At 56.8% G+C, this 24530-nt stretch overlaps 2 protein-coding genes across 37 annotated transcripts in view; one reads left to right on the forward strand and one right to left on the reverse strand.

Moving 5' to 3' along the window:
* The window catches only part of FMNL3 (formin like 3), a 53647-nt gene extending 50033 nt beyond the window's left edge, over positions 1 to 3614 (forward strand). For 9 of the 16 annotated variants that reach the window (XM_026000263.2, XM_026000264.2, XM_026000266.2 and 6 more), the window contains 6 exons: positions 156 to 316; positions 808 to 909; positions 1243 to 1335; positions 1622 to 1745; positions 1866 to 1983; positions 2691 to 3614. In XM_026000263.2, coding sequence (XP_025856048.2) covers positions 156 to 316; positions 808 to 909; positions 1243 to 1335; positions 1622 to 1745; positions 1866 to 1957 — 572 coding nt within the window. In that variant the 3' untranslated portion in view covers positions 1958 to 1983; positions 2691 to 3614. The remainder of the gene's footprint in view (positions 1 to 155; positions 317 to 807; positions 910 to 1242; positions 1336 to 1621; positions 1746 to 1865; positions 1984 to 2690) is intronic. The other 7 variants (XM_026000265.2, XM_072765340.1, XM_026000267.2 and 4 more) reach the window with 1 other exon arrangement.
* A 260-nt stretch (positions 3615 to 3874) lies between these two features.
* Positions 3875 to 24355, reverse strand: PRPF40B (pre-mRNA processing factor 40 homolog B). 21 transcript variants are annotated; one of them, XM_072765369.1, is made up of 26 exons: positions 24194 to 24355; positions 18143 to 18223; positions 17234 to 17377; positions 16857 to 16922; positions 16146 to 16173; positions 15891 to 15916; positions 15645 to 15755; positions 15242 to 15362; positions 15135 to 15159; positions 14706 to 14912; positions 14342 to 14471; positions 14195 to 14259; positions 13523 to 13687; positions 13313 to 13421; positions 12783 to 12933; positions 11924 to 12057; positions 11131 to 11245; positions 10891 to 10982; positions 6548 to 6664; positions 6182 to 6319; positions 5878 to 5973; positions 5597 to 5683; positions 5194 to 5371; positions 4799 to 4860; positions 4544 to 4687; positions 3875 to 4439 (listed from the first exon to the last, which is right to left on the reverse strand). In XM_072765369.1, exons 1-26 carry the CDS (start codon positions 24194 to 24196, stop codon positions 4347 to 4349), a joined length of 2688 nt encoding a protein of 895 aa, XP_072621470.1. In that variant the 5' UTR covers positions 24197 to 24355; the 3' UTR covers positions 3875 to 4346. The 21 variants fall into 21 exon arrangements, with proteins under 21 accessions (XP_072621470.1, XP_072621456.1, XP_072621455.1 ...); XM_072765355.1 differs by having other exon boundaries at positions 5887 to 5973; positions 24194 to 24354; XM_072765354.1 differs by lacking the exon at positions 24194 to 24355 and adding an exon at positions 23116 to 23279 and having other exon boundaries at positions 5887 to 5973.
* Positions 24356 to 24530: the final 175 nt, after the last annotated feature.

A 24530-nucleotide genomic window follows, 5' to 3' on the forward strand; every position in this document is an offset into this window, starting at 1 on the left:
CCTTCTGTGTCCACCGGGTGGCCCCGGAAGCAGGGGCCTGAGACCCTGAGTGAGCCCTTGCTCGGGGGGGAAGGCCAGAGTTCTACGTAGCCCTGGGCTGGGAGGGGGGCACGTCGCCCCCGAGCAGGCCTCAGTCCAGGCTCTGGTGACCACAGTGTCCCTGGAGAACGTGCTGCTAGATGTGAAGGAGCTGGGCCGGGGCATGGAGCTGATTCGGCGGGAATGCAGCATACACGACAACAGTGTCCTCCGGAACTTCCTCAGCACCAACGAAGGCAAACTGGACAAGCTCCAGCGTGATGCCAAGACAGCTGAGGTGGGCACAGGGTAGAGGCGGGTGGGGACAGCCAGGGCCAAGGCACCAGGCCCCTCTACATGGGCTTTGTTCTGGCTCTTAGACCAAAGAATTTTTTAAATTTTTTTTAAGATTTATTTATTTGAGAAAGTGAGCACGTGCATGGGGGAGGGACGGGGGGCAGAGGGGGAGAGGGAGTCTTAAGTGGAGCCCGACTCAGGGCTCGATCTCACGACTTGAGCCAAAACCAAGAGTCAGACGCCTCACCAAGTGCGCCACCCAGGCGCCCCTGGACCAAAGAACTTTTACCACCTGGTTGGCTGGCTGCATGTGGGGGAGACGGGGCACTGGGGGTGGCAGGCAGCTGCCTCTGCGGACAGACTCGAAGGAGCTTTGGGAGGCCCACAGGGGCTTTGGCCCTACGCGCTGTTTTCTGTGGGCCTCCTGTCCCTGCGGGGGGCCAGGCTTCTCCTCCTCTGCCAGACTGACCCCTCTGCCCGCCGCTTCCCCAGGAGGCCTATAACGCCGTCGTGCGCTACTTTGGCGAGAGTCCCAAGACCACACCCCCTTCTGTATTCTTCCCAGTATTTGTCCGATTCATTCGTTCGTACAAGGTGAGCGGAAGCCAGGCTCTGAAAAAGAAGTTTGGCTCAGAGAAATCTGGTAGGGGAGGGAGGGCTGGGCTCCAAGGCTGGGCCTTCTCTGTCTCCTCCTCAGAGTCCTGGGAGGGAGCAATGGAAGCTGGCCACAGGCCTCTCAGCTGTGAGCGGGTGGGCAGGGTGGGGGCCCAGGCCCTTCCTGTCATTGTTCAGGGCAGGAAGTGCCCCTCCAGAGGGTGGCCACCTGGGGTTGCTGGTCCCACTGCCACCCATTCTCCACCCTCAGTGTCAGCCCCTCCCCTCACAGCCTGTGTGAGCCTCACCCCCCCACCCCCCCACGGTTCTTAGGAAGCAGAACAAGAGAATGAAGCTAGAAAGAAGCAGGAGGAGGTAATGCGGGAGAAGCAGCTGGCTCAGGAAGCCAAGAAACTGGATGCCAAGGTGGGTGGGACCAAGGGCTGGGGCCTGGAGGAGAGCGGGTCGAAGGATTGGGAAGGGGTGGAGAGAGAACCCAAGAGATGGAAAACTGGAGCCCAGAGACCACCCAGAGGGTCCGAGGCTGGTCCAGAGGGATGGGGAGAGGGGCTTTGGGAGGGGGGGTCCCAGGCAGCGATGGGAGCGGGCTGCTGTGTGCGATCATGGGCATCCTCAGACTGCATCTTGGGGCAGAAACCAGCCCCACGGTAGACTGGTGATGACCCCCTTCCCCTTCAATGCTCGGCCCCAGACCCCATCCCAGCGGAACAAGTGGCAGCAGCAGGAGCTAATTGCAGAGTTGAGGCGGCGCCAGGCCAAGGAGCATCGGCCTGTTTACGAGGGGAAGGATGGTACCATTGAGGACATCATTACAGGTGGGGCGCTCGTCCCTCCCTTGGGTCTGGCCCCTAGGCCCAGCTCCCAAACTCCTTCGGGCCCTCCTCCCACCCCATCCCCATGAGGCCTGACCGCTGTGTCTCTTTCCTGGGCCACAGTGCTGAAGAGTGTCCCTTTCACGGCCCGTACTGCCAAGCGGGGCTCACGCTTCTTCTGCGATGCAGCCCACCATGATGAGTCAAACTGTTAACCCCCCAAGGCTGGGGCTCTTGACAGGTACTGGGCACCACAGCTGCCCCCTCTGCATGCCCGCCTCCCGGGACTGCTGCTGGGCCCACAGGACCTCCTCCCCTGCATGACTTGGAACCACCCTGTGGCAGCCTCACGGTGATGGGGGCACAGCCTTCTCTGCCCGCATGCCCCATGCCTTGAGCAGCATGGCTTGTCCCCTGCATGTGCCCTCAGGGAAGTGGTAGCCCGCCCACTAATGCTGCCCCGGCTTCTACTAAGACCCAAGGGTTGGGGGCTTCCAGAGCAGGCAGGACCAGGCCACCCCCTCTTTGCTGAGGCTCCATCCCCAGGCCCGGGTATCTGTGGGCAATTTGTCCCCTCACCACCACCCCTACACCCACCGGTAGGAGCTCTGGCAGTAGCTCCTGCGCAGGGGCCTCAGATGTCCCTTGACCGGTTTCCTGATATTCAGTCTACCTGGGGTCTCTCCCTGGCTTTCTGGCTGTTGCCAACTTTGCTTTGTTTCTGCCACTGCCCGGGGCCTCCAGTCACCCCCACCTGGTCCTCTGAAGATGCAGAGCCCCAGCAGTCTCCCTCACCATCCCTTCTAGCCTCTTAAAGCTTCCCCTTCCTCGGCCTCATGGCTGGCTCTTCTCTGGCCCTGAGGGGCTGCTCCCCAGGGGGCTGTTCCCACACAACGTGGGCCTGGCCCAGCCTCCTTGCGTGTTCACAGGCCTCTGTCCTCCCCACAGGTCTCCACCGCCAGCCCATTGTCGTTCGCCAAGCCAGGAGTGCCGCACCGCCCACCGGCCCCCCTCGGGCTCCAGGCCCCCACTAAGGCCCTCCCGAAGGCAGAAGCACTTCAGCTCTCCCGAGTCCTGCAGGTCCAACCTGTGGACCTGGAGCCCCGAAGGCGCAGCGCAGGGCTATGCTGCTCTCAAAGCTGCATGTGCCTGAGGTCCCTGGGGGCACTGGGTCTCTGGGGCCTGGCACTTCCCTGGTGCCTCCAGCACTGCACTTCGTTCGGCCCCAGGGCCTTCCATTCATTTCCTGACTGAAAGGTCACCAAGGGGTCAGCTCAGAGCTGGGAAAATCATTTCTAGCTTTAGCCCATACAGGGGCCCGCAGGCCCCTCTGTCACTAGGCCAGAGGGACAAGAGGAGGAAGCAAGTATCCCTTCTTCCTCCCCCCCTTCCTTTTCACAGGCTCATGGTCAGCAGTGGTCTGGAAGTGTCCAGACTTAGGGAGCCCCGGGACGTGACCCGTCTCGGATCATCTTTTGCCAGGAGCAAGGCCCACGGAAGCCTGGTCCCCACCTGGCCATGCCCTGGTGATACGGGCAGGGGAGAGATTCCACGCTTCCCGCGCGTCGCCCTTTCCACTCTAGGCTGACTCTGTTCCTGAGGGGTGGGCAGAGGGGTAGAGGTTTTCCCCCGGACAGCTAGAGAAGGGGTGTGCCATCAGCATCCTCCTCTTTCCACAGCTGGGGGTTTCTCGGGCAGGGGACAAGGAGGCACGGTGGTCTGGGCTGGCTGTTCTCAGTCTCCTGCCAGTTTCTTCTCAGCCCCTGCGGGGAAATACAGGGACCCACTCCTTTTTTGTACATGTACCACCTCCCTTCTCTCGTGTACATAAATCTCAGACCGACCTTCTCTCAACAAAGGCTTGAAGCACCAGGCCTGACTCTGTCTCCTCTTTCGGGCAGGGGTGGCCATTTAGCGTGACCTGGGCCAGGGGGACAGAAAGGAGGCCCCAGGGGGCTGCCCTCTGCTTGGGGGAGGTGAGCACAAAAGCCTGGGGAAGGGGAGCCCAGCTAGTGGGCTCCCAGCACACAAAGGGAGGCCGGCCTGCCACGAGACACTGGTGCTCTCTGCTGGCCACGTGTACGCCTGCCGGGCCCCCAGCATGCCCCAGCAGTGATGGAGAAGACAAGAGCCACTGGCCATATTATAAATATTATTTAAAAAACAAAACCAAACCAAAACAAAACAAAACACGGATACACGGGGTCTCGGGGCTGAAAGAAGGAGTGGCGGGGCCCAAGGCCCCAGGCAGGCAGGAGCAGGCACTGACACTAGAGGCTAAGGACCCCGCCTGTCACCAGCCTGTCGTTCTCCCCTCGAGGCCCCTTCTCGCATCTTTCCTAGTGGCACCACCCCTCCATGTGGCATACCAATCTCCGATCTCCGGTCCGGGGTGAGGGCAGGGACTACACTAGTTGCCTGGGAAGCGGGGGGCCCTTGAACACCACGAGCAACCTTGGGAGGTGCCGGCGGCGGTGTGTCGGGGTGGGGTTACTTGAGGACAGGTGGGCACGGACCAGACCGAGAAAGGAGTCTAGCGCAGGTGGTGAGGGTGACCTAGGCCTCACGGCCCCACACAGACCCGAGGCAGAGCAGCTCGTCGGGTCACTGGTGGTCATCCAGCTGCTGCAGGAGCGTCCGCCGCCGCCTTTCCAGCTCGCCCTCGCTCAGCTCGCTCTCTGACGTGTCCCAGCCCGTCTGGCGGAGCAAAGGCACAGCTCACCCACAGCCTGCCCCGGGGGCCACGGAGGCCTGCCTGGAGGGGCTGCTGACTGGGCTGGGGTTGGGCGCCTGCTTCTCACCTTCTCCTTCTTGATCCCAAAACCTGGGGAACGGTTAGGGACTTCTGCCCGCCGGAGCTCCCGGTCCTTGTCCTGTTCGGGTTCTTTCTCATCACTCTCCTTGCCAGCCTTCTCCTCGGGGTCTGTCTCGCTCTCAGGACTGTTCTGTAAGAGCCCAGAGCCCGCCTGCTCAGTTCCTGTGGAGGACAACCCGGGAGGCGGCTGGAGAGCTCTCAGCACAGCAGGGCCCTGGGCAGAAGGCCCTTCTCTACCCACCGACTTGTGTCGTCTCTTCTTAGTTTTCTTTTTTGGTTTCTTGGCTTTCCGAAGGCCGTGATCTGGAGATAGAGAAAAATGCCCCTAAGTCCCACGGGAGGAGGGTGGGCTCACTCGTCTCCCTGCTCTCGTCTGCACTCTTCAGACAGGGAACTATCTGAGAAGTCTCCTCAGCCCAGTTCTCCGTCCTCCCAGTTCCTGGCCGGGCAGGGGAGGGGAGGGGAGGGCCGGGCTGGGCAGGGCAGGGCAGGGCAGGGCAAAGCCAGACAGGGGAGGGAAAGGCAGGGCTGGGCAGTTCTTCCTACTGCGGTGGATGCAGGCCTCCCCATCCACTCCACCCCCGGGTCACTGCCTCCTTGAGGCTGCGTCGACTTCTCCAAATGCCGACGGCTCACCTGATCCAAGGAGGAGGCGAGAAGACGGGGAGCCCCGTCCTCCAAGGGCAGCACCCCCACTTTCAACCGAATCAAGTGAGGACGAGGGCTCAGAGCCTGACTCCGAGGGGTTCCGCCTTCTCCGCTTGGGGGGTCGGAGAGACGGTGGGGGCAGCTCCTCCTCTTCCGACTCGGAGCCCTGGGCAGATCAGCAGATACCTGTCAGCGCACAGGTTCCCTGGCCTCCAGAAGCCCTCAAGTCTGGGAACTGGGGACAGAGAGGAGGATCCAGGGCCACAGGAATTTTCAGATCTCGCTCCAAGGTGAGGTGAGGTAGGGAAAAACACAAGAAACGTGACTCCTGTTTCCCTAAGGATCCAGCCACCCGCCCCCCACCCCCCATCACCTCTGCCCACCAACTCACTGAGGGCGAGCGGGAACGCTTCCGATGGTGCTTCTTGCCCTTTCTGCCGTGCTTCCGGCCTTTGGTGTGGAGGTGCTGGCATTCAGTCTGCAGAGGCAGAGAGAGGGGTGAGGAGGGCACCAGGGCTAGCCACAGGAAGCGCCCTGCACCCGAAAATCTGGTTTCGCCTCCTGTCCAGCGCCGCTGCCACACGGCAGGGAAGGGAGAGCCCGACGGGCAGGAGGCCGCACTGGGTGCTCACGAGCTGGGACATGCGTCGGGGGAAGGAAGCCCTGCCTCACCTCCAGTACCTGCAGGAACTCCCGGAAGAGCCGGATCCGCTCCGACTCCAGGGTGATCTGCTCAAAGGCTGAGTCGCACACAAAGCGCTCACGGACCTTGAACGGGAGAGCACTGCTGATCAGACCAGCCCCGGCAAGGCACGGACGCCGCCATGAGCACAGGGCAGGGCTGGGGCAGAGGAAGGAAGGGAGCCGGAGCTGGCCGCGAGCTGCGCCATGACTGGGGCGGGCCCCCGGTGGTGGAGAAGCACCGCTGCCCTCAGGACTGAGGGGGTGGTGTGTGGTGCCAGGCTGCGGCCCTGACCTCTTCCCAGGCAGTGCCCAGCTCCAGGGCCGGCACGGCCTGCCTCAGCATGCTCCGGAAGGCAGCCTCCCGGCGCCGCATCCTTCGCGCCTCCTCCTTCTCCCGCTCTCTCTCCCGCGCCTCTGCTTTCTCCAGCAGCTGAGGACAGAAAGCACGCGAGGCAGGGTCACCGGGAGGGCGGGTGTCCAGGCCCCACTCAGGCATGCTGCAGGACATGGGAAGCTGGGGTCTGGGCTCCTGCCGCCATCCCCGGAACGGGGTGAGGAACAGCACACTGGGGCAGTGCGTGAGAAGGAATGGAATGAGACACGGGATGAGTTTGAGAATGGAGCCCTGGCTACAGCCCCGCCCCGCCCGGCCCCTCACACTATTGAAGGTCAGCTTGATGTTGCCTGCGTCCAGCGCAGCAGCCCTCTTGTCAAAGCTTATGACGTGGGCGAAGTCCTCAAAGGCTGTGTTCACCTCCACGCAGAAGCCCCGGTCCTGTGGGCACAGCGGCGCATGAAGCAGGGGCCACCGCGGGCCTGAAGCCTGAAGCCGGCCTCCAGGGCAGGCAGACGGGCAGACTACAGGATGCTCTAGAATCCCCCAGGCCCCAGAAGAGACCCACAGGACTCAGATGCACTTCTGAAACCAGGTTGTCCGAGTCCTCACCATCTGACGATTGAGCCTCCCACGCCTGCCCTTGGTCTGGACGCACAGGGAGCTGAGGGGGGGCACTGGATCACAAGGAGCGCGGGGAGCAGGGTGTGTGCGCCACGTCTGCTGACTGACGCCTGAGTTTCTCACAATTAATTCTTTGTTCCTTTGGCTTAAGGCTGGGCCCCACTTGGGCCCTCCTGCTGCTCAGTAACTTCCCCACGTTCTCAGTCAACATCTGCTGGTCCCGTCCTCTGGCTTATTTCGAGTGCTTACTATGGTGCCAGGTACCGTGCTGAGTGCGTCACACACCTGGTCTCTCTCTTAATCCTCAGCATCGAAATTTAAGCCTAAGTCCTGGCCTCCTGATTTTGTGTGGCAAGAGAAACCAAGGTTTGGAGAGAGGAGAGCACTTGCCCACAGTCTCTCGGCTAATACGCAGTGGACGCAGAACTCTACCCCAGGTCCTTCTAGCACCGAAGCCCACAGTTGGAAGCACTACACCCACAGATCCCGTGGCCCTCGGGTGTACAGCTCCAGAACACTATTAAAAACACCTCCCCTTCTCGAAACACCCTGGGCCAGGCTCAGAGCTTGTCCTCTACGCCTCCCAACACCTCAATAAAGCAGAGGCTTAGGTCGACACGTGGCCCAAGTCGACCTGGTAAAAAGTGGAGCCACTGGAGTCTGAGTCAGTGGGGGCGGAAGCCCGGTTCCACTCCCCTCCCTCCACACGGCACTAATTTGCTCTGGCCTTCCCACCTGTGGCAGAGCGAGCTCTTCTTTTTTTTTTTTTTTTTTTTTTGAGCTCTTCTTTTTTAAGTTCTTACTGTAATGCCAGTTAGTTAACATACAGTGTTGTATTTAAGTTTTCAGATCTGTAATATGGAGAGCACACTCTTCTCGTGTATTCCAAGAGCACTTCCTCAACCTATGCTCAGGTTCCTCTCAGACCCACCAGTCTCTGTCAGGGAACCCAAAGGTTCGATCCCACCTCTCCACTGGCTCCTTCCGTCAAGCTCACACCTCGCTTAACTGGGAACATCCCCGTCCCCTCTGTGGTCACCTTCCTCAAGCTAACAACCCATGCTGCTTTTCCTTTGTTTCAAAATCTTTAAATGCAGCATAAAGGAAAACAAATTAACATGGAGTGAGCCTACTATATGCAAGACGCTTTACAAATATTACCACTTCTCACAACCGTGCGCACACGTTACCCCTATTCTACAGATGAGGAAACGAAGGCTCACACGTTATTTAACTTGCAGAGATCTCAACCAATAAACACTCCAAGGTCTGTGCTGTAGCCACTCGTCCCTCTTTACGGACACAGCTTTCCTAAAAGTGCTCATGTCCCCATAGACAACTCTAAGGGCCCCTTCCTGGTCCTCACTTGACTGGTCCTTGTACCTGGTGCCGCTCACTTCAACTGCCCTCTTGTCTCTCTGACCTCTTTTCCTGCCTCTCTTGCACGTGCTAGTTCCCCGGAGAACAGCACTTGGTCTTTTCCATCTACACTGTCCCTAGCCATCCCAGCCCTCCATCCTGATTTTCAGACCCATAATAGACTATTTCAAAGAAACTTCTAATTTAGCAGACCCCAAGAGAATTCATTCCCTGTGAGCCACCTCTGTCCCCACCCCCATGGATCTCCCAGGCCAGATCTCCTGGCTTCCAGCTGTTCCAAGTCCAGGGCTCTTTGCATTATCCTATGGGGTGAGAGGCGCCCTCACAGTCTCCCGGGGTAGTGGATGATCACAGGAACTCCTGGGCTCATCGGCCTTCCATAGGCAGGAGCCCAAAAGGGGGAAGAGGTAGGGACCTGTCTAAAGAAGCCCCTTTCTCAGGAGACGTGGAGAGACAGCGAGGACAGGACGCCTACAGGCCTGTCAGCAGGACCAGCCATTCTGTGGCTAAAATGTAAGCATCCAATAAAATTTAGCTCTCCCGGGATTAGATATTTATACTTCACACGGTTATCCTATTTAAAATATGGCATTTGCTTCATATTCCTCCCTGCCCCAGGGTACTTTTCAGACTAATTCCCCAGATAGAATTCCTATTTTTCTCCATCCCTGTTCCTGAATCCTCACAAATGGTACCATCCTCCTCCTCCACCAACTTCAATTCACTCCTCCCTTGCCCTCCATTTCACACACACAAAAATCTGTCCATTCAACTTCTGAGTGACTATCCTCCTGATTTTAAACTTCTTTTTTTAACAACAGAAACATTTTTTCAACAAAAATTCTTATGTAAAACCTCCATATATAAAAGAAAAGCTGCTGTACTGAAAACCAAAGGAAGGAGTATAAAATCCCCTCCTTTCTTGTCCCAAGGCACCCCTGAAGAAACCCGGGGTGTGGGGAGGGTGTCTCAGAAAAACAGAGATGGAGCACCACAGCCCTCCCTCATCCGCTGCCCCTGCTGCCCCTGCTGAGCTCCTCTGCCACCTAGGTTACCTCCTGTCTGGCCTCCTTTCTCCCCTCCTGCACCTCTAACCCGTACCCCAGAGTCCTGCGCTGCTCCAACTTTTCTACCAAAGAGCCCTAACGGCAGGGGAGAGAGCCTGGGGCTGAGTCAGAAGAGGATGGCTCAAGCTCAAAATCAGTTTGAATCACTTGCCACTAAGACTTTTCAGTGTCCTGAGGCTTTGTCCTACCGCCATCCATCCCCTAGGACACAAGCCCTCGGTCTGAGAGGTGTGACTCTACACTGACCCTGTGCCTCTTCCAAGACATCATCTGACCGTATCATTCCCTGGCTCCCTGTAACTTACAAGATAAAAATCCAAATTTCTTATTTTAGCATTCAAGGTATTTTACACGTAGGGTTCTACTTCCAAACTGGGGCGTAGGGTTCCAGGGAAACCGAGGAAGCCACGGGACAGTATGGCCTGTCCTACCTAATGGTAAGGAATTTTAAAACACCAAGTTTACATTGAACAGAGCAGTAATATGGTAATAAGATGCAACACCCGGATCTGTAAGACAAGACACAAGACTTCTAGAAAAAGTAAGTGTTGTGTGTGCAAGTGGGACATTCCTAGCTTCGTTCTCAGACCCTTCTCATTCCAGGTACCCAGTTACTCCCCCTTGGAACTAGGTGTGTGCTGGTGGAAAGTAACCCCTTTGTCCAATGAGGAAACTGAGGCTCAGAAAGCTTTAAAAGTCTGCCGGAGGTCACACAGCTAGCAAGCGGTTAAGCGGGCCTCATATCCCGAGCAGCCTGCCTGCACAGCGCTGCCCCTAACTGCCGGGCGTGTCTCCTCCCCAGGGCCTTTGCATGCTCTTCACTTCCACAAAGGAATATGCTTCCTCTTTGTTTCTTTCCTTCTGAAACACAAGGCTCTCTCACTGCAATAATCCTTTATCCACCTCTGATGGACAGAGACTTGGGGAACTCTCTCTCCGGCGTAAGATAAGCCATGTATGTGCCTGAGCCGAGGGAGCCGCTGCCACGCCAGAGCCATGGCGGGAGCGGTGAGGACAAGGATGGCGTCACAGCCTGAGTCCACTGAATGCCTTGCGAAACCAGCCCAGCTTAAGAAAAGTTGAAGACCCAGATTTTTATGTACAATCTCCTAAGTTCTAAAACATTAGTGGCCAATTTGGAATTGTGCTAAAATGCTGTACGGGTCAGAAGGAACACGTATCCACAAGCTATCAGTCTGTGATGAGCCATGCCCCTTGCTCCTCAAACCTGCCGTGCCCTTCCCACTCCCTTGCTTCTGCTCCTGTCATACCCTGTGCCCACAACCTCCATCCTCCCCCACCTACTTGTTCTTAAAGGCGTAGTTCAAATGTCAATTCTTTTGATTCTTGTCTCTGTAACAGCATTTGCCCCTCTGTATAAAAGGTGTCATGTTTCTCTTCCTACTAAGCCATGAGCTCCTTAAGGACAGAAATTGTATCTTTCCGTGTCCCAGGTGAACAGCTAGGGATCATAGTGGATATCTGCTGAACTGAGCTACAACGCTCCTGCAGAACGGGACTTATCAGGGAGTCCTGTCCAGAGAGTATGCCCTGCACCCACTCTGCATCCATCCACAACCCTGGGCCTCCCCTCACCTTAAGGATGTCCTTAATGATCTTCTTCTCATCATGGAATCGTGCCTTCAACTCTTCCACATAGAACTTGAACAAGTCCAGAGGGGTGGAGCCTGCGGGGGAGGGAGGGAGGGGGGCCTGGCGGGCGGCAGCTTCCCGAGGCCTGGGGGTAGGGTCGAGGACAGGACCAGGGAGTAGGGGTGCAGAGAGGCTGGCAGGGCAGGAAGCCAGGCCAGAGGAAGGGGCGCCTGGCTGCCTTACCCGGCTGGCCCAGCATGTTGGCAAAGCGGACATCAGTGCTGACCGCTGGGTACAGCTCCATCCAGGTGGACATAGAGTGCAGCTGCCCTGTTTCGTGCAGCTCGTCCAGGAAGGTCTGAGCAGAGAGAGGCCAGTTATAGGGCTAGTGAGACACGGAGAGGGGCCAGCCAGAGACTGGGGAGGAGGAGAGGGGATGGATGGGAGAGGGAGGCCGGGACAATTCAGACTGAGGAAACACAGGCAAAGGAGGCAGAGATGAAGAGATGTAGATAGGGAGGCAGAGAGCAGTGAAAACAGAGAGAATGCAAATACAGAGAAGGATAGACTCAAACGTGACAAGGAGCAGAAAAACAGAAACTTGTCTGCAGCCTGTCCTTCCTGTGGTTTGCTCGCAGCTTCCCAATGTGTTCCGGCTAAGAACCCCCACCATACCACCTCTGCCGCCACCTCCAAGCTGTGTGTGCTGCGGGATGAGCTAGCTCTGCCTATCGAGCTCCCCGCAGAAGGGAAATGAACTCGGCTAAGCTCCTAAGCTGTGCCTTTAGGGTGCTCTCTGCTGGCAGTTTCTGGGTGGTGCATACATACAGCCTCCCTGGAGGAGCTTGGCCCAGAGTTGAGGGGACACAGCAGGAGCTGCAGGCACAGAGTGGCCTTGTGGAGGAAGCACACTACTGGGCAGAGACAGAGCACAAACGGCCTAGCTAAGAGGAGGCAGGGCAGCAGGGCCTAGGCAAAGAGGTCACGGTCTGGCGCGAAGCTGAGCTCCTATCCAGCAGGCGGGCGGCAAAGGTACCTGGAAGGCCTCCCGGTTCTTGCGTTGCTGACGCCGCTCCCGAAGGCGGGCCCGCTCCCGCTCCTCCTCCTCCTCCCTCTCCAAAGCTCGGATGTGCTCCTCAAAGCAGATCAGTGCATCTTCCTTGTCCATGTCTAAGCACAGGGAAGGGGCTCAGCTGGCACCACATCGGTGGAACACCCTCCCTCCCAGACCCTGGCACCCCTACTGTTCAAGGATGCTGCCTCAGTAGGTGCCAGGGTCACCCAGTGTGGTGGGGCCAGAGGAGCAGAGGCCTCTGTGGGAGAGGAGACTGGAATGGTGGTTCTGGAGGAGGGTTCATTAATGTACGAGAAAAAATTAGCAAGTATTCAGCCCCTGTGAATTCAATTACTGGAAGTAATCTTATGAAACCAATAATCTTGCGATCTGAGATTTTATGTTCTATGGAATCAATCCGGCTTTGATGAAGGTTCCAAAGGTAAATTTCTGATTTGTCAGTGACTACAGGCCAACAACAGCTCATCAGAACACACGTGACCAGCTGTGGTCCATAGCACCACAACAATTTAAGACCATATTCAGATGAGTTCTAAAAATCATCCTTCTCTCCTGGTCATCTGACACCTATCCCAGAGCTCTTCCTCCAAGGACACACAACGTCCAGGTCAACAGTGGACCCCAGAGGGAGGAAGGGGGTGCCCCAGTGTTCTGGGATCTCCAGAGTCTGGAGAGATACAGGGATTGAGTGAGTGCTGAGGACCCTTGGATGTCCAGGAGGGCAGGAAGTGCAGTGGGGAGAGGTATGAGGCAGGCTCCGGGATCCCAGGTCAGTGAGGAAAGGGGAAGGGACAGGCAGGAGTGGCGAACCCGGGCTTACTCTGCAGCTGGTGGTCCTGAGCAAAGCTGGGGTTATCCATGAGGTACTGCTGGGCCTGGGACCATGTAGTTTGGAAGTTGACACTACTCATCCCATCCAGGATGCTCTTCAGGGCCTGGATGTTGCGGCGCCGGAGCTGCTTGGCTTGTTCCTGAGGAGCCACAGTGTCAGGGTCAGGGTGAGGTAGGGCAGGTCAGAGATATTCAAGTGGGCCTGGGCAGAGGAGCATTTGGGGCAAGGCAGGCAGCTAGGTGAACCCTAGAAAGACCAGACTCAAGACCTTCACATCCCCGGAAGGGAGAAGGAGCACCGGTTCCAGACCAACCCCGTACAGATGCCTTCCTGCCCTCCCACACCCAGGTTGCAGGCCCAGCGCAGAGATGCGGGATGTGCAAGTGCCACGCCAGCTTCCCAGGAAGGAGCTGAGGGTCTGGAGCAGTGGGGAAGTGAATGGCCGGGGTCCACAGGGATGCAAAGATAGGAAGACTCTAAAGTGAGACAGGTTGACTGATCCAGCCAGTGACTGTTACCTTCTCCTTCTTGGCCAGGAAGAAGAGGACATCATCATAAACCTCTTTTCGATCCCTCTCAGGGACCACAGCCCACACCTCCAGCTCCCCAAAGGTCTGTTCTGCTCGCCTGTGGAGCATATGGGCTGTGGGTAGGCAGGCAGGGGACAGAGACCCTGGGCCCGTGCGTTCTCGGGGTTCCCAGGCCCCGCCCCAGCCCGGCCCCCTGACCGGTAGCGGGTGGTGGAGGTCATGCGTTCATGCTGCTCCAGGAAATGCTGCAAGGTCTGCTTGGCCTCCTTGGCCCTTAGCCGGGCCTCTTCCTTCTCCTCCTTCTCCCGCTGCGCCTTGTAGGCATTGAATGCCTGCTTTTTCTCACTCAGTTTGGGCAAGGCACTGGGGTGGAGAGGGTGGGAGCAGGGTGGGGGCAGAGGAGTCAGCTTGAACCACCCCGCACAGCCCACCGAGCAGGGTCGAGGTACACAGAACTGAGTGAGGGGTCCATGCACGGGCACAGCAGGCTGCAGGGAGGCCAGACGCGTCTCTGGGATGAGGCAGTGAGGGGAAGACACTGCTAACGCTGGGCCCTTTTGCTCTGGGATTCTCAAGGTGCAGTCAGGCCTCCACCCTATCCAGCCCCCTCAACGCCAATTAATTCAATTCGAATCAATTCAATTCAACAAGCATTTATTGAAGGTCTCATGTCAGACACCTTTCCCCCCTTCCCCCCCTCCTCCTGGAGGCCCTCCAGCTTCTCCTTCCCCTGCATCCTTGCCCTTCTATCACTCTGACTCGGGTCCCCTTGGGGCCAGAGTGTTGAGCTGGGGCTTCTCAGGGAGGCCCTGGCCCAGCTGCTCTCACACACGCGGTCTGGAGGGCCTGGCTCCCTCTGCCCAGGCCTACCTGTAACGGGGGTCGGTGACCACCATCTTCATGGCCTGTTCCCACGAGGCATTGGAGGGGACAGCCTAGAACGGAGCAGGCAGGGGTCATGGGGCCTGCCCCCCTCCAGCCCCCTCCAGGCCTACCCTGGGAGCCCCACCCCCGCACCTTGTCCCTCAGCAGCTCCTTGAAGGCCTGCTTTGCCTTCTCCCGGTTGCTCCAACTGAGGCCAGACCTCTCTGGTTCTGGCTTTGATTCCTCTTCCTCCTGCTGTGGTGGCTGATGCTGTCCAGCAGCACTGGGGGGCAAAGGGGGCTCAGCCACAGCGCCTCCCAGTCCCCACAGCTTTCAGTGCCTTATGCGATCAGGGATAGGCCACCCTCTCCTGGCTCCCCAAAGCAGCCCTCTCCTGCCCTGCAGAGGCCAGGCCCAGATCTTCACACCCTTCCCCACAGGCCTGGCAGAAGTCAAGGGTGGAACCAGGCTGGGAGCTCGAGGTCCGCATCTGGAATGCCTCGGGGGCAGCCCTCACCTGCTGGGGCCCTCCTCCGGCTGTTGCAGAAACCCCTGCTCCACAGGCTGGGCAGCCTCTGACATATCGCAATCTTCACTCCCACCTGGCTCAGGCTCTAGAAGGCCCAGGGGCAGAGGGGTGGGGCCAGGCGGCCCAGGCGGGGGCTCAGGCTGGGGCTGAGGTGGCTGCGGCTGCAGTATCTGGGGCTGCTGCTGCTGCTGTTTCCTGCAGGTGGGCCGGAAGGGCAGTGTCCAGGAGTGGAGCAGAGAGGGGACAGCCAGGGGACAGCTGGTCTCTCGATCCTGCGAAGGACTGCGGCCAGAACAGACCACTCCACGAGGAAACGGAGAGCTGGCTTGTCCACTGAGCAGGGATCACGGAGAGAGGGTCTGCTCCCACCCCTCAGGTGGCCCCAAGTACAGGTGGACAGACGGGCAAGTCACTCACCCTGCAGCCTCTTGTTTGACTAAAGCTGCAATGGGAAAAGATACCATGGTCACGGGGGGCCAGGGCCACCCCCCAGAACCACAGCCCAGACCCCACCTCCTCCTCACCCTCCAGGTCATCCAGGTCCTTGGGCCGGGTCCAGCGAGACTCCTTACTCTGGTTGTTATAGTAGTAAGGTTTGCCCGTGTCTGACTTGTACTCTTTCCAGGGACACTGGGACAGCAGCAACTGCAAGAGGTTGGGTCAGAGGACATCAGTTGGCTGGGCACGCCCTCTAGCTACAGCTGGGGGAGCTCAGGGGATCCAGTGAGTAGGGAGTTGTTAGCTACCACCTGGCCTGGCTCAACAAGGGGGAAAGGAGACTTCCTGAGATCCTAGGGAGGCTGGGGGAGTGGTCAGGGATCTTGGGATCAGAGGAACCATGTGTGTGGTTAAAGACTCAGGGGGAGGCCAAGGACTTGGAAGGGTCGGGGCAGCCTAAAGGAAGGGCCAGAAAGCCCCGCTCAGGACCTCTGCCTTGGACTTGAGCACGCTGGGCTTCTCCCACACGGACTGCTTGTCGTCAGCATTGTAGTAGTAGATGCGCCCGTCAGGGGCCACATGCTCACTCCACAGGGCCCTCTGGGGGGGGGGGGGGCACAGAACGGTGGTCAAGGCCCCTTCCCCAGAGCTTCTCCTCCTTACCCCAAAATTGAACAGTCAGCCCCCCAACTTCCAGCTTTTCTACCCAGAGACCCCTGAGCTAGAAGAACTCACCGGAGGGCCTGTCCCAGCCACAGCAGCTAGAAAAGAAGCCAAGGGAAACATTAAGTCCTTGCCCCAACCCCCATCTTATCCCACCTATTCCTCCCCTACTCCATCCCCATTAAATATCCCTTGGTCCCATCAACATCCCAGGCTCCCTGGCATCCCAACAGGCATGATCCAGGGTGGGCTCTAGTCCATGGTCCCCTCTCCCCTGTACCCCCCCAACCTCCGAGCCTGGGGGGAGCAGACCCCCAGAAGACTCACAGCTGGCTGTGTCCGCACCCGGAGCCGTCTGCCGAAGAAAGAGGAGGGGGAAGGGTTGGGGCCAAGCCCAGTGGCCCCCAGGACCCAGGCCATGGGGGATGAAGAAGCAGGCCAGGCCAGGATCCATGTGTCCTGCTCCCAGGGACCTCTGCTCCCTAACAGGCATCCCCCACCCTCTGGGGCTATGGCTAGAGGATCCTAGGGGGAACTGCACAGCAGCTGTTCTCGGTTTGCCTCAAGTGAGAGTACTTTGTGGAGTCAATCTCCAAGGCCCCTCTTCCACAGTGGATGCCAAATGCTACATCCTACCCAGACTCTACTACACTGAGCAACAGCACAAGAAGGCACGGGGAGACCCGCAGGTGCTGTTGCTTTGTCCAGAGACAAAGAAGATGTGACGAGGGAACTGTATTCAAGTGTCTGCAGTGCTGGCTCTGCAAGGGTAAGCAGTGTACCACGAACGTGTTCCTTAAGGGAGCTGGGCCCAGCGAAGAGTAACAAGAGAGAATGTACGTGCCTTTGGGAAGGAGTGAGAAACTAAAAGAGTGGAGCACGTGGCTGGAGAGGAGGACTTGAGTGTGGGGAGGCGCTCCCAGGCCCAGGATAGATCCGATGACAAGAGGGAAAGAATGGAGGCCATATCCCTGTACTCCAAGTCAGACTCACAGGGCTGCAGGGCACAGCCTGCTTCCTGTCGGCCCCAGTGCTTACCGCTGCGGTGACAGGCACCGCTGGCATCAGCATTCCTGGCATCATGGGAGGTACCATTCCTGGTATCTAGGGATACAAAGAACACAAAAAACAGCTACCAAAGTGAGAGCAGGCGCAGGCAAGGCAGGCTTCGGAGAGATCCCACTGGGGGCCATGAGCTTCACATGGGCACCCCCCTCAGATAATCCCCAGGTTCTGGGCGCTCGGGCTAGCAGGAGAGCGTCCTCTAGTCATTCAGCAGATGAATCTGCATGGGCTGAGCCAAGCGCGGCCCTTCTCTCCCTACTTTTTCAAGTCCAGATGCCCACTCTCACCTCTGCCCCCTCCCACTGGACATCCGGGGTTTTCTATGGCACTACTGGAGGAGAGAGGATTACCTGCGTGAGTGGTGGTGGTGCCCCCATTGGTGGAAGCATTGGGGGCATGATGCCGGGGGGCATCGGGGGGATGGCTGGTGGTCTCTGACTCATGGGGGGCAGTCCCATCGGAGGAAAGGGTGGGGGAATTCCTGGAGGGGGCATCTGAAAGTGAGGAAAGGAAGGGATACTGAGCAGGGAAGACACGATCTTAGACTGCCAGGGAACACCCGCCTGTCTCCCGCTCTTTTCAGCCCTCCACCCCAGCTCTGAGGCAATTCCAAGGCTTCAGTTGGAGAAGCACAAAGCATGAAACTGCCTGCTCCTCACCACTGAGAGAGATGGAGGGAGGGGCGGGCTTCTGGGTCTAACAGGCAAGCACACCGCTTCTTCAGAGGTAGGGAAGGGAGAGGGAAAAGTCTAAGTGCCACCACCAGACCGTGGCTGGAAGGCTCCATCTCTTCAGCGACTCTCCCCAAAGAGGCCCCTCAGAGGCAGGGCCAGAAGGCAGCATCCCAGGTACCCAAATGCCCCAGTCCCCTGCCTCCCATCCCTTTTGCTCCAACTCGATGACCACCAGCTGCTATGTCAGCCTGACTTCTGTGGCACTTTGAAAGCACAGAGAAGGAGTAGTGAAAGAGACAGGCGGCCCCACCATGCCCTCACACTAGCAGGGTCTTTTCCCTTCCACTTCTCCTACCCCAGCCCCAATGTATCCCAAGGATGAAAAGACAAAGGGGGAGCTGTCAACTTTATGGACTGGGAGCAGCAGCTCCTCCCACCCCAATGCCCAAGCAACACCACCCCTTTTCCAAGGGCAGTAGAGGGGGCGTTACACAAAACCGTGCTGGCGATGCAGCAGTGCTAGGGACTGGGAAGTGGGGGGTGCAGGCTGGAAAAGCCAAGCCCAGGGAAAGACATAAAACTTACGAAGGGTGGTGGCATCATGGGGGGCCCCGGTGGGAAGGGGGCAGGCGCTGCTGGGGGCCGGGGACCAGAATCGGGAACCGACTGTTGAGGGAGAGAAAAGTCATAGGACCCAGGATGGGCAAAGAGATGGGCTTTTGCAGAAGGGAAGCAGAGCGGTGAGGATGAAAAAGGAGCACAAAGTTCAGAGGAAGGGTCTCCTGGCCCAGTTTCCTGCCCATGCCCAGCTCCGAGTGAGCCCTGGCTAGGTCTGCTCTCTTCCATCAGCCGAGAGCCAGCCAGCCGTGCCCCTTCACTGCTGTCTTTATTTCCCAAAAGCCACAGAAAAGATGGAGGCGGCTGTACCACAGGCACAGTCTGGCTCTTGCTGAGGCTTTTCATCCATTCTCCCATCTGTGGGCAAGGCTGTACTTCCCTCAAACCTTCAACAGAGGTCTCTCATTCCCAAAGCAGACCTCTTGTCCCATCTCCCTACCTGAATTCACCCAGTTAGATACAACCCCAAAGCTCTCTAAACCTAGTCACCAAGCCTGCTTAAGCACTAGCCTTGCTCTCTTCATTCACTGTGGGGAGGGCTCCCCACAACTCACTCACAACTCACTCTTTGACACCTCCCACTCCCCATCATCCCCTCCTCTACAGCTCTACTGCCCCGCCCCTACAGATCCCGAACTCCTCTCCCTGAGGCGGAGACTATGAACAGCCTAGATCTCCGGGTCCTCCGCCTACTGGCTGCCACATCCCATTCCTCAGCTGTTGGCTTCAATACCGCTTGCTCCACCAAGCCTTCCTGACTGGTGAATTTATTCTCTAATTCCCTACTTAGTTTCCTGGTGTATATAGTTTCGTAATTATTACACTTCCCCTTACTAACATGTCATAACGTTTCATGAGGACAAGGATCGTGTACAACTTGTTGAAAGTTGGACTCCTAGTACCTGCCACGGTGTCTGGCACATAATGGGTACTCAATAAATACTGAATGAATGCAAGAAGGAACAAATGGAGGAACAAACACTCACAATTCTAAAATTTCACCCTATAGATATAGCCCCACATGGTCAAAATGATGTGTATACATTTCCATTCCAGCATCATTCATAAAAACAGAAGACTGGAATCAGCCTAAATATCCATCACTAAGTAACTATGAAAATTACACACAAATAGAAAATGGAATACTATGCAGTCAAAAAATGAAGAAGCTTGTCTTGATAGGAGCAATCTCTTAAGATACATTAACGAGTGGAAGAAATGCAAAGTACAGCAAAGTGGGATCATTTGTATGAAAACTGGAGAAAAGATAACATACAAGACAGAAACCAGCAGCAGGGGGACTGAGGTGGGGAAGACTTCACACTGTACGTATGCCCTTTTGTAACCTTTGAATACGCATCCACGTGACTATATTACCCATTCAAAAAAAAAAAAGCCAAACACTTTTCAAGTGAACTAAGGCTTGGAGATGTAGCTAAAAAGCCCTGCCTTTCCTCCTTTTTGCATGAAGGCTAGGGGGTGTTAGGGAGTTCTAGGGAATGGTGGTAGGTGGCTAAAGAGGAGTTGCCCAATTTCCCTACTTCCCCAATGACCCCTGTGCTGAGAAGGCTCAGCATGTGAAGATGCTTTCTAATCTCTACCTCTAGTAATATCTGTCCTTCCTCTTTTTCCACCCATCTTCTCCTAAGGAGAGAAGTGGAGAAGCCACATTATTCCACCTTGAATCACCTTTCTCGGTGTTCAACTACTCTGGCCCCGTATTCAGACCTGCTTCTGCCCCAAGTCTGTCCGCGGCATGGGAAGTCAGAAATTCATCAATATGGGAGGAAACCCGATTCTCTGGGCCACACTTATCCACCTCAAGCTGCCTCAGGATCCTCTCTGACCTCCCAGATGCTATATAACCACCTTTGTTTGGGTTCTGCCAGGCTCCAGAGTTGCCTATCTGAGACTGGCACCACCGTCCGTACAGCTGTCTAAGATAGAAACCCGTGAGTCATTCTCCACACCTCCCTCTTCCCTGTCAATATGTCACCGAGTCCTGCTAATTGTACCGCGTACACATTTCTTGAATCTGTCCACTTCTCTCTACTTCCTCCGCCACCCCCACCCCTCTTGTTTTCATCTGACCTTCTGCGGTAGTCTCCCCTCACCCACAAGCTCATCAAAATGCACCTCAGACCACGTTACTCCGCACTTAAAATTCTTCGATGGCTCCCTCTGCTCTTAGGGTAGAGACCAAAACTCCTCCCTAAGACCTGGAAGGCTGTGGGAAATTTGCTTCCCAACTGCTTTGCCAGCCTCATCCCTGCTGAGTTTCTGGGTCTGTGCTCCAGCCACACTCACCTCCTCTCGGTTCCCCGACATCAGGCATGCATCTGTGCCTGGCACCACTTCCTGCCAACGCCACACACCTAGCCTACAGGTCTCACGTCTACCAGTCATCGCTTCCTCAGCAAAGGCTTCCTCCCAATGCAGTGGTCTAGGCTGTACCATGCACCCTCCCCTCCAACAATTACCCACTGGAATTTTAGTTACTTGCACAATGTTGACGGTCCTATTATTTTATGTGGCCGCTAATAAAAAACAAATGCTCCCACTTAAACTATGATACTCCACTGATTTTAAGATGTATCTTGACAAAAAAAATGTTAAAATGTGAGTGGAATCAATGAATTACCTGCTGCCTCCACTAGACCTTAAACTTTAAGCGGTGGGGATCTTGCCTGTTTTGGCTCACGCTGCTGTCCTATCCCCGGTGTATTTTCCTCACTGCCCCCAACTGCAACAGAGAAGGTGTTAGTATTTGTTGACTTAATGGTCTCGCAGGTCCCACAAAAACACAGCCCTTGGTAAGGCCTAGGAGTTATTCAGGGAACACAGAATGTCAGAGCTGGAGGGGACTCTGGCAACTACGCACGGCAGTCCCTTTCTCCGATGAGAAAACTAAGGGGAATTATCAGGCCCCGGCTCCACCATGGTCAGCGCCAGGACTGGCTCTAATCTACCCCTTCAGCATAGTCCTTGTGGCAGGAAGCAGGTCTGTTCTTTCACTCTCGCATATTCCCCACCACCCATGTGCTTAAATCAGCAAGGATCCAACCCTTCCTTGAGAACTCCCTATTGCTAGCCTTACAGAATCTCACCTAACAAAGTCTCAGTATTAGGTGAGCCGCTCTTCTTGGCTCAGCCTGATTAAATGGCTTCCCTCCTCTCTGCACAGCAATTGTTAGGTTATGCCATGTGTTTCTCTTATTCCACTTTGTCTCTCACTTTGCTCAAGATGAGTCAATATTCCCCCCCTTCAGACTACCTTTATGATTATCCTCCACACATACACATACTCCTACCTCCTTGTGTCCCCAGGATAAATGCTGCACTACTTGGCACTGCTGACACACTACTCTGTGGATGCTGCTGGGTGCTTCCCACAGGACCGCTTGTCTCCCTACTCAGGAGGACATTTCTCTATATTCAGGGATTATGTTTTCTCCTTTTGAGCCTCCTCTTGAATGTCTAATCAGGGCCCTGCATGCAAAGTGCTGTGGTAAAATGCAGACTCATCCTTAACCTTATTAGATTTTTGCATACTGGAGTATCCTAAAACAGGCAAATGCGTGCATCTGTACACATGTGCCCGGGTGCATTCGTAGAAATTCTCTGGGTAAAGGTGGCCTGTGATGAGACAGACAGCTTGGCTATCTGTACGGCTGGGGAAAGGAAACTAGAATCAAATACTGGCATGGAAAAACCTAAATTAAAAAAAAAAAAAAACTGTATATGACCATCTTTAACTTGGCCTATGTGCTGCCAAAGCGAGCACTGACCATCTTTAACTAGGAATGGAGACCGCTGGCCAGGATCCAGAGGCTGGACTGTTTTGGACAGTTCCCGCAGAGGACAGAGCAATGGAATGAACATAAATTACCGTGAAACTTCCACAGCCCTCCCTTTGCTGAGCTTCCCCTGTGCAACGTGTATACTTTTCTTCCTGGAACACCCCTGCCCCTATCTCACTTGCAGCAGTGCCTGGACAGCTTTGGGGTGAGACTGAAGTAACTCATGTGACAAAGGGATATAGGAAAGGGGACTCAAAGAACAGATCCTGTGTCTTCTCTGGAACAAAAATACATCTGTGGGTTGGAGAGAGACGAAGAGACAACTGATCATCTGACCATCATGTGTTCACCTGGGCCAGTGGAAGGACAGCCTCCCCTCCCGAAGGTGCAATCAATTTTTCTCAGCCTTCACATCTAAGTGGCACGTCAGAACTAAAGATTCAGATGAAAGAATAAAATAGGAAAAGAACAAGAATGGAGAGATGAGGGGGGAGCATGGAAAGAGAGAACAGCTAACAACTAATATTTATTGAGTGCTTATTATGGGCCAGAAATCATGCCAAACACTCATTTAATCCTTGCAACCATCTCAAAGCTTATTATTGTCCCCATTTTATAAATTAAGAAACTGAGGTTCAGAGAAATTAGGTAACTTGACCAATGTTCCAAGAAAGTTCTAAAGGATTAAAGGGCAGAGGCGGGTTTGGAATCCACGCAGCCTGACGCCCTAAGCCTGTGCTTTCAACTCCTCCACAAAGCTGTCTCTCAGCAAGGATGGTGGTGCCACAGCTATTCCTTACGGATTGGTGCTCCTGTTTTCTTGTCACCCCAATCCACACACAATCCCGAAATCCTCCAGGTGATTCCAAGGATGGCCCGGTCTGACTCACTCCCTAAAGGGATCTGTGTCTGAAATTGAAAACTGGAAGGCACACCTCTCAGAAAGAGTACCTATCATCAAAAAGAAAAACACCGTGGAGGCCAGAAGACCAGCCGATTACCCTGCGGTCTACCTTCACCTGCCGCAGGTGACCCAAAGAGGCCCAGCCCTTCTGTTTTCAAGACCAATCCTAGTCCCCCCTCCTCCACACCTGCCTTCCTATAGTCATCCTACTCCCCCAAAGATACTGGCTGTCTTACTAGAAAATAGCTTCCACTGCTTCTCACTGGTCCTGCCATCTCCTCAGGATGAAGACCTCATTCTGGTCTTCATTTTCTTGGGGTAGGTCTCTTCCTCCTCCGCCACGTCCAGGGTTCTCCCTTCCCTCCAATAGGATTCCAGAGGCGCTGGCTAGCCCGCTGGAGGCTTTGTGCCGACCATCCCCCACCTCCCTGGGGATTTTGTGCGGCCCCAGCCGGGAGGCCTCGCCTCCATCTTCAGCCTGCTTTGCCTTGCTTGCCCACACCCGAGAACCCATTCTCCTACACTCTTTCAAGAACCCCCCCATTCCGAAGCTCGAAAACATCTGGGGTATCATTCTCACACATTTTCCTTGTGGGTTTGTTTGTTTGTTTGTTTTTTTAAACCAATGGGAAATCTGAGGCCCCAAGAAAGGTAGTGACTTGCCCAAGGTCACACGGAGTAGTTACAGTGTGTTGGCGGCAGAGCCAGGGTTGGGACCAAGGGTCCTCTGCTTTCTCATTTCTTGGGACTATCCAGCACGAGGTGGGGGCCGAAGCCTCTCTTTCCTCAGGAGACAATGCCCCCTCCTCACCTCAGGAGACAATGCGGGGGAAACGGAGGAGGAGGTCCCCAGGGGGTTGTAGGAGGGATCCAGGGCTTCCGAAGGAAGCAAACGCTGGGGCCGGGGAGGGGCGTGTTGCACGCCGAATACCCTAGAAGGGGAACTGCGGCCCCCGGCTCTCCCCCGGTCCCTCGGTTCCCACATGCCCGCCCCTCTCCTTTGCCGACCTTTCTCCACAAACCCACCAGGTCTCCTTCCCCCCCTCCTCCTCACCCCGTCCCGCAACTCCCGCTCCCCTCACCCCCGCTCCCCCACCCCCGCCATCCTCCATCATGGCCTCCCCGCCCCTTCTCCCCCAAATCCCCGCTCCCCTCCCCCTCCCGGGCTCCTTTCCCTCACGCCTCAGGCCCCTCGCCCTCCCCCGGGGTCCCGGGGACCCCCGGCGGCCTCCCCGCCCCCCCGGCCCCGGCCCGGGCCGCCGGGGGCGCTGTGGGACCGCCCCGGGCCCCTCCACCCCCGCGCGGGGACGTTACCATGCCAGAGCCTCCGAGCAGCTGGGCCGGCTCGGCCCACCCGCCAGTAAGAGCCGCTCTGATTGGCCGGGCCGCAGCCGGGAGGGCGGGGCCAGTGGGGGGTCGCACCCCTTGGTGGCCGGGGCCCCGGTCGCGCCCGCGGACCAGCCCGGCCCTGCACCGGCCCCGAGCGCCCGGCCCGGCCCCGCCCCCGGCGCGGAGAGCCAGGCCCCGCCCCCGAGCCGCCCGGTCCGGGGCCCGCCCACGGGGGGCGGGGCGCCGCGGGCTCCGGACGCGCGGCCCGAGGCGCTGGAGCGCGCGCCGGCGGCTGCCCGGCTTCCCGCCCTGCCCGCCGGCC

This window comes from Vulpes vulpes, chromosome 8 (genome assembly GCF_048418805.1).
Source record: "Vulpes vulpes isolate BD-2025 chromosome 8, VulVul3, whole genome shotgun sequence".
Lineage (NCBI taxonomy): Eukaryota > Metazoa > Chordata > Mammalia > Carnivora > Canidae > Vulpes > Vulpes vulpes.

What these genes read in the sequence shown, in the direction of transcription:
- PRPF40B (XM_026000268.2), bottom strand. Translation starts at nt 18,532, where the DNA reads ATGGGAGAATGGATGAAAAGCCTCAGCAAGAGCCAGACTGTGCCTGTG. An exon ending in CACCACCACCACTCACGCAG is followed by an intron (nt 16,923 to 17,233) that starts GTAATCCTCTCT and finishes TTGTATCCCTAG; the next exon opens with ATACCAGGAATGGTACCTCC. An exon ending in TGGCTGGGACAGGCCCTCCG is followed by an intron (nt 15,756 to 15,890) that starts GTGAGTTCTTCT and finishes CCCCCCCCCCAG; the next exon opens with AGGGCCCTGTGGAGTGAGCA.